Source organism: Pygocentrus nattereri, chromosome 5 (assembly GCF_015220715.1).
Source record: "Pygocentrus nattereri isolate fPygNat1 chromosome 5, fPygNat1.pri, whole genome shotgun sequence".
NCBI classification, from domain to species: domain Eukaryota; kingdom Metazoa; phylum Chordata; class Actinopteri; order Characiformes; family Serrasalmidae; genus Pygocentrus; species Pygocentrus nattereri.
In genome coordinates this window covers 24089829-24104683 of record NC_051215.1, presented here as the reverse complement: position 1 = coordinate 24104683, position 14855 = coordinate 24089829, and the positions used below count along the sequence as shown (strand labels likewise).

General features: G+C 40.3%; 1 protein-coding gene across 4 annotated transcripts in view; it reads left to right on the top strand.

The window, feature by feature from the left end:
* dst (dystonin) overlaps window positions 1-14855 on the top strand; it is a 273589-nt gene that overhangs the window by 96909 nt on the left and 161825 nt on the right. For all 4 annotated transcript variants that reach the window (XM_037538377.1, XM_037538378.1, XM_037538379.1 and 1 more), the window contains 2 exons: window positions 1551-1628; window positions 5051-5143. In XM_037538377.1, the coding sequence (XP_037394274.1) occupies window positions 1551-1628; window positions 5051-5143 (171 nt within the window). The remainder of the gene's footprint in view (window positions 1-1550; window positions 1629-5050; window positions 5144-14855) is intronic.

Here is a 14855-nt window from a genome sequence, read left to right as displayed (position 1 = left end):
AATGATGGACAATGGCTCATTTTTTAACACGTAAAGCAAACAGGCATGAATCTGGGGAGATATAAGCACACAAGTGCATCCTTAATACGAAGAAACAGCCATGAACCCACACCAGCAGGAGCTCACAAATACACTGTCATTTGGAGGCTGGAGGGAAGGGGGTATAACATATATTTTTGATTTTTAACAAGAAAATATTATGCTAATTTATTTTAGATGTTGCCCAGGCCTACATTTGTCATCCATCACCTGCTCGCTTGCAGGTATATTTAAAGGGCCCATATCATATAAAACCGAATTTTCCTCACATTTTTTTTAGATAACATAGTTTGATGTTGTGTGTAGATGCTGTTAAAGTTTAAAAATGGGCTCCGCTCCCCAGACCCTGCAGCTCAAGTTGCAAAGACAGCAAATTTGGAATTCATTGTTTTTGTGATGTCACTACAACCAGACGCATTTACAAGTATCCATCTATTCATCCTACAGCAGTTTAGCCATACCCATTCAAGCTTAGGTTATAAGAAGTGTTTCAGCCTGGACGACTTTGAGTGAGGCACAGTACAGGGCAGCCAATCAGGACAGAGCTCATTTACATATCAGTCTTAAAGGCACAGTAACAAAAATAGTCTTTTTAACTGTAAAAGATAAGACGGGTTGGAATATCATCGGGTAAAATGAATTATGTCTGTTTTTGGTGCATAGAACCACAGAAATTGTATAAGTGGACCTCGGGAAAGAATGAAATGCATGAGAACTTTAGGATATGGGCCCTTTAAAAAGAGCCTCAAGCACAGTGTCATGCTGTATGTTAAGTTAAAAGCTATAATAAGAATGAATGAGCAGCATCACAGCTGCATGAATGCAGAAGACCAAGTATCGCACCTATTTCTTAGACCAATAGTCTCAACACACCCCTCTGTCTCTCTCTGCCTCTGGTTAATGTATTTCACATATAATTTTGCAGCTGAATGGCTCTTGTTATAGCGCTGATTGTCTCATGCTTCAGCCTTTGAGCTTTACAGTAGCTGTGTTCCAGGCCTGGTTATCTGCTCCCTCAGCCCATCACACAGCCTGCTGGTCCCTCAGGCTCTTCAAACATCACAGCTCCTCACAGTTCCTGCTCCAAAAGTCTCAGCTTACAAGCTGGATATGAAAAGGTTCAGATTTCATCTGAGAAGGAATGAAGTGCACTGATGTTTTGTGTTTTAAATCACTCACAGAGAAAGTTTGGTTCATTAACTGCACTGTGGTATGTAAATCTTTGTGGGTCGATCACAATGGAAGTGTTTTTTGGTCTTTTTTGTTCTGCTCTCTCACCTGCCTGCCCGCTCACAAAGGAGATCAGCTTTCCCGTCTACTGCACTGATGCTGATATGTAGCCTTGACCCCTGGAGAAATAGGGGTCACTGTGTTTTTCTCCCCGTAGCGCTATGTAACACGGAAGCATCGCTGTAGGTCCTGCGGCTGAGGATGCGGTGAGTTTGTGCTGCTGAGAGAAGAGCCGAATGTGATGTAGTCTCACGTTTTCTTCTTCTCTTCCCCTCTCGCAGCCTCGGGAGAAGGGCCGCATGCGCTTCCACAGACTCCAGAATGTACAGATAGCACTGGACTACTTAAAACGGCGGCAGGTAAGAGCAGACCTTTAAAACTCCACCGATTTTTCAAAACTGCTGAATAATTAAATGGTTAAAACATAAACAGTCATTCAGAGTGCTTTGGTGTGAAATACTCTGTTCTAGAGAAACTTACCGAGTGAGTATTGTTCACAGTGGTGGGGATAGGAACCAGACATCCACCTTTAAAAGTTGGTCATGAGTTTGCTGCCTGATCAGTGATACATTGATTTTATGGTAGCTTTGTGATACAGTTTTGGACTAAAATGCATTTTCTTCAGTTTATCTTAATGCATTCATGGGGGAAGTATACAATAATGATGTTCTAAGGCAAAATAGTCCCCAAAGAAAATCTATTTTTTTTAGATTTTTCACTATTTTACCATCATCAACATTATATGTATAAACTCAGAAGACATGTGTAGGTTCACTGGTGGTTTTGATAGTAAATAAAATGTCTATATGTGTGTTTTAGTCATGGCAACCCCTGGTTCCCATCACCACCACTGTAAAGAAATCTGAACCATTTCACACCAAACCGCTCTGAATCACTCTGTTTATATCTTAAACGCTAGATTATGCAGAAATTTTGAAAAATCAGTGGAACTCCCTTTTTCAGACACCTGAGTCTTTTGGTTCATATGTGTGTCCAGGTATGTCATGATTAATAGACTTTAGCTGGGAATTGCTTACCTTATAAATAATTGCAGATAACATTTTTTGTCATTGTATGTAGCTATTAGGCCTTCCATTGGCCACTCATACAGACAGTGCTATATTTCTATTTTTGCACTTAATTGTTTTAGATATTCAAGTTAAATTCATGAAGACAAAGGCAACCTGAAGTTTGTAATTGATTTTTCTGAATTTTAACAAGAAAATATACAAATTATTTTATTTATTGCCCAGGCCTACATTTGTCATCCATCACCTGCACATTTGTAGATACATTTGCCTCAGGCAAACACACACAGTGAGGACGAAATCAAAAACAGCCTAAAACCCTGAAAATACCCTTTTATTTGTGTGCAACATAACCTTCCCTGTTACACAGCAAAACAACGCCTAGTTTCACTTTTCATTCCAAGTTTCATAGCAAAAATTAAACTACTGAGTGTGTCGCTTTATTGACGTGAAGGTCAAAACCCACAGCTGTAAATGGACGTGGTGCTGTGGTGCTATAAAGATGAGATGGATTTTCAGGGAAAAGACAATTGCAGTGCAGTTAAATTCCATCTCAGAATTCTTCTAAAGGTTTGCCTGAGATCCATTAAATCCAGCATTTTTGAGGAAAGACAGATGAAATTGGCTACCAATTTTATTCTGGTTCATCACAGCTGGTTAACCCTGTTACGGGTTCCTCACTAACAAAGGAAATGCTTAATGGGTAAATAAGTCTTACCAAAGGATCCATTGTTTCTGAATGAATGCTCAGTCTTACAGTGCCCCCTTATGGCCATTTACAGTCAGTAACCCTGTTCACTGATATTTATAGAGGCCAGTCCGAATGAAGACGATAAGACTATATCTGCCCTTTCAGCATATAAAAAATAAGAAACTAAAAGCTGAAGTTTGTCTGTAGTTCATTGTTTGTTCATAATCATTAATTATACTTGGTATACACTGATAAACAAGGTTATCTTTTATCAAATATTTTGCAAAATGCATCATTAAATAATAAATAGCCTAAAAATATAATTATTATACCTTATAATAATACCTTATTATAGAGTAAATGTTGGTGAGGTTCTTCTCTGTCCTTCTTCTCTAAAACTTATTCAGAATCACCACAAAGTGACTATAAAACCAAACACACATCTGTTTTATTATTAAACAAAAACATAGTAATAATAACACACTGATTGTCAGAGGTTTGAATTTTAATAATAAATAATAATAAAGAACTAATACCCAATTAGGCCATTCTGGGAAGTTTAATTAGATCCTTAACAGATTTGATTTTAACATGTAGTGAAGGGACTTTTATTTTTTTAATTTAGTTTGAAAATCAGTTGTGATATATAGGCTTATTATGTTATTTAAATTGATATATACCAATATCAATATTGTTATTGGGATTGAATCAAGGTACCAGAATTCTAAAACATAAGAGAATGTTGTAGATATTTTTAGAGTGTGTGTGTGTGTGTGTGTATAATGTGTGTGTGTGTGTGTGTGTGTGTATATATATATATATATATATATATATATATATATATATATATATATAGAGAGAGAGAGAGAGAGAGATAGATAGATAGATAGATAGATAGATAGATAGATAGATATAGCATGAGTCAAAAGTCACAGGACACGGTTTTATTTTATTTTTTATTTTATTTTGTTATTGACTTTTATCTCTTGGGTCATCTCAAACAAACTGTGTATGCTGAGGACATCCACAACAAACACCACCTTCAGCACCGCATCGTAGAGGCTTGTGACCGTATAAAGAATTAACTAAGATAAAACGGTGTCCTGTGATTTTGACTCACCCTGTATGTGTGTATATAAATACATATATTGTAAAGGTTCAGCCTGCACCGCCTGCTGTCGGCAGAGGGCGATGGTGGCAAGGTGCCGTTGATCAATTAAGACTAACTTGACACACCTGGAAGCCTCCGTATATAAGGTGCTGGCAAACGCCAGTGTTTGTCACACCTTTGTAGTGGGGTGACCTGTACGGTACTAAAGTCTTTCAAAAGAAAAGAAAAGAAACGAAAAGAAACTAAACTGCCCCAAAACTGCCCCAAAACCAAAAGAGGGCTGAGAGAAGAAATTGCCCCAGAAAATAAAAGGAGAGAAGGAGAGGGCTGGGGAAAAAAAAACGAGAGTAATTGCCCCCAAATTACTCACAAAAAATGAACAAAATAAAAAATCCAAGCCAAACCAAATGTGTTTGCTCTAAGAGCAAACAAGTTAAGGAGTGTCTGCCAGCTGCCATAATTACAGTGGCAGCGTCTCTGTGTTTTTGTTTTTGTTTGTTTCACCTTTCTACTACCGTGGCATCCCCTTTGTTTGCCCTTCGCTTCCGCACCTTTTTCCGCCTTCCCCAAGGTGCCTTGACTGTAGCCACTTGCACACTCTAGTGGCACAGCGGTAGCGCTGCAGACCGTCAACCACAGCAGTGACCCTTCAAACCTTGGTCTGGGCGCTTCATTAGTGGCGACGGCAACTGCATTTTCCGTTGCCCCTTATTTCCCCATTCCCACATAGTTTTTGTGTTTGCTGGGCTTCAGTTCTGCACTTGGGTCCGCCTCCGTGCCGTCCTGTAACATATATGTATATGTATGTATGTATGAACATATATGCTTGTTGTATAATGCAAATCATTGGAGAGCTAATCATTTAATGATATTATATTAGTAAAATTAATTGGAGAGAGGATTTTAACTGGGTTGCTTCTCGTATTTCTAACTCAATCTGCATTCCCACAGGTGAAACTGGTGAACATCAGAAATGATGACATCACAGACGGCAACCCAAAACTGACATTGGGATTAATATGGACCATAATTCTGCACTTTCAGGTCAGTCAGCATTAGCTCACCTCTATTGGTTGCCGGGTTTAAGCTGCCTTTGTCTACAGAATGGACACGTTGTTCATTGTCTCTGGTTTTGTTTATGGTATGAGCAAAGGCGTTACCCTTGCATTTGGTGAACGTAGCATATCAGAGAATGATTGAACCCATTCTCAACCACCTGTTTAGTGGGGAATATGGTGTATGATGTTTGTAGTAAAGTGGGGCTCAATCTAACACGCTTTTTTGTGAAATAATGTTTGGGAAAGTCAATAAGACAATAACAGTCGACTCATCTCTGCTGCAAATGGAAATGTAAAGTGTTTCAAATGCCTGCTGTATGTGACCAGCTGTGCTGATATGGGTGGGAGAGTGGATGTTACAGCCCCATGGGTGGGGTCAAATGTAATGGACTAAGATGTAACTGTGAGGCTAGTTGTAACAGTCGCTACTACGGCTGCGTTCACATTACCAGGTTGAAGTGGCACAAATCTGATTTTTTGCTCTAATCAGATCTGATGTTGGGCTGTGTGGACACACATCTGATCTTTTCAAATCCAACCGGAGCCACTTTCATATGTGGTCCTAGATCTGATACGTATCTGATTCATGGCCATGTGACCTTAATGTGACGTTCAGATCAGAATTCATGTGCTTTTTTCCACTACCTGTCCACCACCATTCAGCATTACCATGGCAACAGTGCCGAACAGACAATAAAGCCTGTAAACTGTGGAAAGGTCTGGCTCTAATAATGAAGCTGAGAGCTGATCAGAGTTAATGATCTTCTCAGTGAAGCTCATTCTGTTTGTTAGTTTGTGCTGATGATGCAGTGATTCAGTCATGTGACATTACTGAGTAGGATGTGATCATGAGGGTCAGTTCAGGACACCAGTCAGTTCACATTAACGACAGATTTGAGTCACTTACCTAAACGAGTGTGAACCATCGTGTCGGAGAGATTGGATTTGAGCAGAAAATCGGATTTGAGCAGTGAGGCTTGGAATGTGAACGTAGCTTAAGTCTGAAAACCTGAGGCAAGAACCCTTGGTCAGTACAGTGCTCTGTTGTTGATCTCAGACAAGTTTCCAACCTAAATTCATAAAAAATATCCAGCAAAATTAATATGATAAGCAGGGGTGCACAAAATTGTGGGCTGGTGCAGATATACTAGACTTTCATGTACATATCTGCTGATGCTGATACATGAAAATTATAAATATTTATTATCTAGAAATTGGAACTAAATCTATCCGGGTTAGCATTACAAAGTACACTTTAAAACGATGGTTCTTCAAGGGTTCTTTGGTAAAGACTGTGGTTCTGTATAGAACCGTGAGCACTCAGATCTATTTGCATGATTAAAATGTTCTTTGCACAGTGAAATGGCTCTTCCAATTGATGGAGAATGTGCTGTAGATGATTCTTTTGTTGCTGTTGTTATGATGTCAAGCTTGTGTTCATGGTTCTCAGTAGAACCGTTGTCTTTACTAAAGAATCCTTGAAGAACCATCTTTTATATGAGTGTAATATAACATCTGTATATCTGTGGAGTTAAGAATGCAGGAAAATGAATCAAATGAATATATTTCAGTACAATAAACCAGCATCAGCTAATTCAATTCAATAAATACATCAAAATATTAGTATTATAAATATTGGCCATATCTAAACATCCGATGCAGATATTTGTCACGCTTCTGGGTTCTCCTCCCTAGCCTAACATGCTCCAGGACTCCATTTTCCCGATATCACCCCTTCCGCCAATCACAGGCCTCTGCCCCGTTCAGTCACCACACCTGTGTTTCTTTTGCTTCAGACTTTAAAAAGATCCTGGTTTGTTCTCCTCGTTGTGAGGTATTGCTGCTCTACTGGTTTACTGAGCGGTTCTCTTCTGATTTCATGACTAGTGCTACTGAACCCATGACTAGTGCTACTGAACCCAGGACTAGTGTACTGAACCCATGAGTACTGGTACTGAACCCATGACTAGTGTACTGAACCCATGACTAGTGGTACTGAACCCATGACTAGTGTACTGAACCCATGAGTACTGGTACTGAACCCATGACTATGTCAATGTCAAATTTATTTATAAAGCACATTTAAAAATGTCAGTTGGCCAAAGTGCTGTGCAAAGTGCAATAATAACATAGAATAATATAAATAAAATCTAAGCAATAAAATCACACAATAAAATCACACAATAAATACAGACTAATGTAAAAAGAGTAATTAAAGACAACTCAATAAAAAAATAGAAATTACACATAGAATAAAAGAAGAAATGGAGAATGAATTTGGGTGAAATGCCAAAGACAATAAATGTGTTTTTAGACCAGCTTTAAACTGTTCTAGAGACTCTGGTGATCGCACATTTAAAGGCAGACTGTTCCAGAGTTTTGCAGCCGCTACCGAGAGGATGTTCCCTCTAGACACGAGCCGAGTTTTGGGAGAAGCTGATCTGCAGACCTTAGAGCTCTGGTTGGACAATAAGGCTGCAGCAGTTCTGTCAAATATGCTGGTGCCAAACAGATTAACATTTAAAAACAATCATTAAAATTTTAAAATAAATTCTAAAAGCAACTGGGAGCCAGTGCAGGGAGGCCAATACAGGGGTGATGTGCTCTTGTTTTCTTGTTGAGGTCATTAGGCGGGCTGCAGCATTTTGAACATTCTGCAGGCGCCGGAGAGAGCCTTGATCCACACTGATATAGAGAGAGTTGCAGTAGTCCAGCTGTGATGTAATAAAAGCATGGATAGCTCTCTCAAGCTCTCTTTGTGGCAGATATGTTTTGATTTTTGCGAGAAGTCTCAGCTGAAAATAGCTTGTCTTCACGACTGAGCTAACTTGTTTATCAACTTTGAATCACAGATCACGCCAAGGTTTTTTGCATGGGAGCTGCAATGAGAGGAGAGTGGGCCAATGGCACTATCTGTGTTTATGTTGGGCAGGAGATTATCATTACCAAATACCACTATTTCTGTTTTGCTCTTATTTAATGTCAAAGTTGACATTCATCCCTGACTGCACATCACTCAGGCAATCGGTCAGAGTTTTCAGGGAAGATTTGCTTTCAGCAATGGTTATTGGTAAATATATTTGAATATCATCTGCAAAACAGTGAAAAGAAACCTTGTGCTTATTTAAGATTGAACCCAAGGTAAGCATATATAAGGCGAATAAAACTGGGGCCAAAATTGAACCTTGTGGGACCCCACAGTACAAGGGGGACACAGAAGAGGAGTACTGGCCCATGTGTACTGAGAAGGTTCTGCCTGACAGATATGAGCGGAACCACTGAAGGGCTGTTCCTTTGATGCCTACATAGGCTTCACTGCGTGATAAAAGAATGTTGTGGTCAATTGTGTCGAACACTGCTGTCAGATCTAAAAGCATAAGGACTGCTGATTTCCCTGAGTCAACAGCTAAAAACAGATTATTGAAAACTTAAAATAACAGTTTCGGTACTATGCTGTAATTTAAAACCAGCACTTTTTGACTCACAGGGGTTTAAAAGAGAATTAAGAGTATTAAAAAGACTTGTTATTTAGGACAAGATTACAGAAATAGTCACTTTTTGCAGATGTAACAGCCTTTTGTTATTCTCTGATGCAGTTTTTTAACACTTGTAATGATTCCTGAAGACTATATTTTTTCCATTTGCGCTCAGCATGTCTACACACGAGTATGATCATTTAACCATGGCTCTAAAGCAGGTTTTGCACGTTTCAGTGCAAGAGGGGCCATAGAGTCCAGTATACGTGTACAAGTCGAATTAAAAAGAGAGAGCAGTTCATCAGGACTTGAATTGGGACAGTAGTCCTGCGTAATCAACTCAGACTTACAAATAGCCGCCAAGAACAAGAACGCAGTATGCGCTGCGCTGGGGCGCATGGTTCAGTCTGATATTGAGACAGCTTTGTACTGAACAAGATCGCATAATGATCAGAGAAATATGTTTCACATATGTCTAAAACATTAGTATCCAGGCCAGAAGAGAGTACAAGGTCCAGCGTGTGTCCTTTCTCGTGTGTCGAGCCACTTACAGACTGTAAGATTAAAAGATTCAATCAGGTCTAGGAAGTCTTTGGTCAGCGGTTTGGACTCACTCCATACGTGGATATTGAAGTCTCCAGCAATTAAAAAGTGATCATAATTTAAGCTTAGTCCTGTAACAAAGTCTGTGAAGTCTTGCATAAAATCCTTGTTTATTTTGGGAGGGTGATAAACCAACGTGTCATAACCTCGAAACCGCAAAATGAGTCTGATTTTACCTGCCGGCGTTTAAGAGTGGATTTAAAAACTGATGCTAGCTCTGCTGGTTATCCGTGGAGAGCTTAAAAATAAGCAGCCGAGGGGTAGCATTTCAGAAAATGGAGCAGACACACCGGCTCGGAGCCAGGTTTCCGAGAGGAGAAATAAATCCAATTTACGTGAAGTGAAGAAATCCTTCAGTAGAAATGTTTTGATTGCTAGCGATCTAGCATTGAGAAGGCCGAGGCGATGTGTCATATCCTCGGGCGTCGGTGAAGAGCAGCTTCCCAGCTCCTAGTGGTAGCTAGACTAGTGGTACTGAACCCTACTGAAGCCATGACGAGTGGTACTGAACCCATGACTAGTGGTACTGAACCCTACTGAAGCCATGACAAGTGGTACTGAACCCATGACTAGTGGTACTGAACCCTACTGAAGCCATGACGAGTGGTACTGAACCCATGACTAGTGGTACTGAACCATACTGAACCCATGACTAGTGGTACTGAACCCATGACTAGTGGTACTGAGCCCTACTGAAGCCATGACAAGTGGTACTGAACCCATGACTAGTGGTACTGAACCCTACTGAACCCATGACTAGTGGTACTGAACCCACGACTAGTGGTACTGAACCCTACTGAACCCATGACTAGTGGTACTGAACCCATGACTAGTGGTACTGAACCCATGACTAGTGTACTGAACTGAACCCACTGATTTTAGATTTGCCCTGACTCTCCTTTCTCCCAAGTGTTCTCTCATTAAACCAACTGTCATTTTTAAGATCCGCGAGCGTCTTTCTGTGCTTGTTCAGCACTACAATATACCTACTGACGACTTGTGCATCACCACTGTTAGTGAATATGTGCTTGCCAAACACTGGAAAATGTATTTTATTCAAATATTAACGAGATCAAATTTAAATACATTTTATTTATATCATTTTCATAGTACGCACTTGATTTCATCCAGAAAAAGAAGTCATTAAAACGATGCAAACGCAGTTCATTCAGTAGTTTTTTGTTGTTTGAACCAGACAAGCTTTCAAACTTCAATTCATAAGAATATATGTTGATCAAATTAAATATGGTTACCTGGAAAGGTTTGTTGAATGTGTCAAATTAATTTTCACCACAAAGTACAAGAGCAAATATCAACATAAAAGTATTTTGTTTACATTAACTCTTAAAATGGTGTTGAACTACAGCCACCCAGAAGGAGATCTATAATAGTATGAGTGAATTCTGTGACTGTAACGTCATTTCAAAACATTTATGATGAAAAAAGTTACTTCTGTTTGAATTTTGAGAATCTGATTTCTGTGAAACTTCATAGGACTTTGCTTTGTGAATGAAATGAGGTCCTAAAGCATGTATTACTTGAAGCTGCTTGTCTGCATAAGCAGCCACGTCACGTTTGACCGCATTAGCTTATGCGCTGCTCTCGTTCAAAAGTGGAGCATCATATTTCGAGCCCAACTCGAGCCATTAAAGCCCTGTGACTTGCTCTGGTCATCGAAATACAAATGCAGATCGAAGCTCTTTCCCTAATGTTTATGAACGCATGCAGATGATTGTTTGTGTGCAAAAGTAAGAGCTTAGTTATCATATTGCTGTTCGATCATTTGTTTTTGGACCTATTTATTATCGATCTGGAGGCCTGACTTGTTGTTTGAGCTTTAAGGTCCTGTATCATGCAAAACCAAGTTCTTCTCACTTGTTTGAAATAGTTAGATGTGATGTGTAAACACTGATAAATTTGCAAGCCGTGCCGTTCAGCCACCAGTCTACACTGTCCTTTTATGAAACATACACAGCAAAAAGTGCCTGTCCTGAATTCACTGTTTCTGTGATGTCACAAGAACAAACCCATTAACATACATCTGCCTGTTCAGCCTACAGCAGTTTAGCCCCGCCCCTTCACACTAACGCCATAAAGCATGTTTCTTCTGGGATTACTTTAATTATAAAATACATTATCACCAAGTTTGTCTTAACAAGTTTTCAAAGGGGAAATCTAACCTAATAACACAAGCCCAGAACCCACTGACACCAATTAGAAGAAACAAAGCGCCAATGTTCTGTATATGTGACATCACAGCCATCTCAACTAACTGGTTGCCTGATGCACTCAGCATTCAAGCCTAGCGCCAGAAAAGTGGATACTCTGGTCTTCTTGGCCAAAAAACAGACCTGGAAATTAATTTACAGAAAATAATTATATTTAAAAATGGGAAATATTGCAATTATTTATATATATATATATAATTCCCAAAGTCGTTCAGTCCTGTGCAATATAGGGCAGCCAATCGGAGAACAGTTTATTTACATGTATTATGTGATACTTTTTTTTTTTTTTTGATCCCACAAACGGGGAAATTCCACCTCCGCATTTAACCCATCCGGGAAGTGAAACACCACATACACACACTAGTGAACACACACACTAGGGGGCAGTGAGCACACTTGCCTGGAGCGGTGGGCAGCCCAATCCACGGCGCCCGGGGAGCAGTTGGGGGTTAGGTGTCTTGCTCAAGGACACCTCAGTCATGGACTGTCGGCACTGGGGATCAAACCGGCAACCTTCTGGTCACAGGGCCAGATCCCTAACCTCCAGCCCACAACTGCCCCCAATAGGAACAGTAGCAAAAACAGTGTGTTTAATTCTAAGGGATAAAGTTTGTAATGTAAATGAATTATTTTGGTACATTAAATGCAAATAAAAAAAAATAAATACAAGCAAAATGGAGGACAGAGGCCCTTTAATGTTTGACACGGTTTAAAACTGGATCCTAATGAAGTCTTGATAATGCAGTTCATTGTCTGACCACAAGAGGTCACAATGAATGCATGGTCCACTAAGCAGTAAAGAGCCAGCAGTACTCAGTAAGAGTAAGCTTGTACAGTAAGAGTAAGCTTGTACAGTAAGAGTAAGCTTGCTGCTCCATGCTGAAGGCTTTGCATTGGTGTTAAACAGTGGTGCTCAGTTTAGTTCTGCAGCCTCCTCTTGTACACCGGTCAGGCATAAGATAAGTGGAGCTGATAAAATGGACAATGAGTGTAGAAACAAGGATCATAATCATGGTCATAATGTTATGCCTGATCTGTGTACGCTGTCGGTACAGTAGGCTGCTCTCAGTACAGCAGGCCCCCCTCAGTGTACTTTGCATATGTGGCTTTGTGGTAATGTGGTGAACCATAAACGGCCTGTAATTGTTAGTACATACTGCTGTGCTGCCTCTGATAACTGCTGTAAGTACAGGGTGTTGGGTAATGTGGGCAGGCCCAATTTGCAATATATCTCCTTTACGTTCTTGCCTGCAGGAACATTCCACGTCAGGCTTCAGTGAAATACTGTGGTGTGCTAACATGTATCTCGAGGAATCTGATTGCATTTTAATAACTCAGCTATGTGGTGTGATTGATGTATTCAGTTCATGCTCAGTTGGTTTTGCATGTAGCTTAATCCGTGTTTGCTTTTGAGATGTGGACTATTATTTCAGAAAGAAGCTATTAGAGGCCTGTATAGAGAATCCAAAATTGGACTTTCAATAACAGATAAAAGCTACAGAGAAAATTAGTCTCTTAACAACCACCTGGAAGAGCTGGAACACACCAAAACTGTCCCCTTCAGATAAACAGCACTTGTAAAAGCAGTTACATTCTGGCACCTGAGGCATCAGAACTGCTGCACCATTTAAGGTGGAATGGGGAAAATTTGAACAAGGAGCTGGCAAATATCTGACTTCAGCTTCATATCACTGAAGAATTAGGGGTGGGTGATAATAAATAATTGCCCCCCTCTTTGAAGGCACATGATGCCCTAAATGTAACTAAAGCCCAGCAGTGAGGAGCTGAACTTTACCCTCCTCTGCTGACACTGCAGACTGGCAGGGTCACCTGCAGTGCAGCGCTAGCAGCTGTTAATGAAGTGAATGAAATGTTCTTTTTATTTGAGGGTCCCATTTCAGAGGGAAGGTCTCAACCACTGCCCTGTAACTCAGTTCCAAGGGGTTAGGGTGACAAGGGATCGAAAACAAGGGGTGGGGGTAAAAAATAAGAAATGGCTTGGGCCTTAAAGCTTTCATCTTTGAGAGAGGAGAAAATCAAGCTGCTTTAAGTCTAAAAAAAACCTGTCTTTCCTCCTCTCTTTCTGCCTGTCTCTCTCTCTATCTGCCTGTCTCTCTCTCTTTCTCTCCCGGTCTCTTTCTCTGCCTGTCTGTCTCTCTCATTCTCTGTCTGTCTCTCTCTCTCTCTCTCTCTCTCTCTCTCTCTCTCTCTCTCTGTCTAATGAGAGAAGCCAGTTTGTGATCCAGTCCGCTTGACCGCAGCAGCCCAATCATTCCTCCTCTCTCTGATTAACTGCCTCAGACTTCGTCCAACAGCGTGCCTCGACATCTCTGCAGTGTCTGCTTCTCCTAAACCTCACTGAGCACCCAGCCTTCCTGCTGGTCCACAGAGTGAAAATTCATTGTTTTGAGGCAGGTCCAAAGAGAGAAACACCCCATGGATGGGCGTAGCAGAGGAAGATGTTCTCTAATGCTGAGGCTCATAAAACACGCTGACAGGTAGCGTGGGCTGTGGTGCGCTAGCACCTGCCGCTGTCACTCTCACGCAAGCCGCTGGGCATGAAGCGCTGGTGGCTGTGGGCCTGTTGTCTCTTGATTCTGCAGATGTGCGGCACCTCGCCGAGTTGTTTTCGAGTGTTCTGCACTGATTCCAGCTCCTTTGGAGATGTTCACAGTTTTATCCATAGTATATTTATATATTTTTTGCTTGCATCTGAGATCAGAGATGTTGGGTGAGCAATAAGGAGGGAGGGAACATGTTACTGTGAGTAACATCACTGCTATGATTCCTTCGCTGGTACAAACCGCAGCGAGGGCAGTAGATCATCACAATCTCCTGTGTTGCACTGCTTTTATATAACAGTTCTGCACAATAATAGTTAAAAAGTAAAGCAGTAAAGCATCAAACATTGCAAAATAAGTTCTTCTTTAATATCTGCAATTTATTCTGCCAAAAAAATTAGCAACATTAGCCTCTTTTATTTTGTTACAGGTAGAGCCATAAAGCTGTGGTAATATCAGGTTCAGCTCAGCTTTTTCAATGTGTCAGATGTTGAATGTGATTTTGTTCCAGTCAGTCTGTAAAGCATTTATCACAGTCCATCTTATTTGATGAACTCTATTCTGTTAAGCTACTATAAAATGCAACCATTTATAACCATTTAATGTAGTAACTTTCTGCGAGGGGAGCTTTTAGAGATGGACGTCTGGTTCCTATCACCACTGTTGCGTAAACTTGATTAAAGTATGGTATGATGATTAAAGTTCATCATATCAGTCATTCCCAGTTCATACGGTCCATGTATCGCTGCTGTTGGAACAAAACCTCGTATCTACATTTTTACAGTTTTTCAGTTATTGACATAATTTAAAATTTTCCCAGTGTCCTTTAA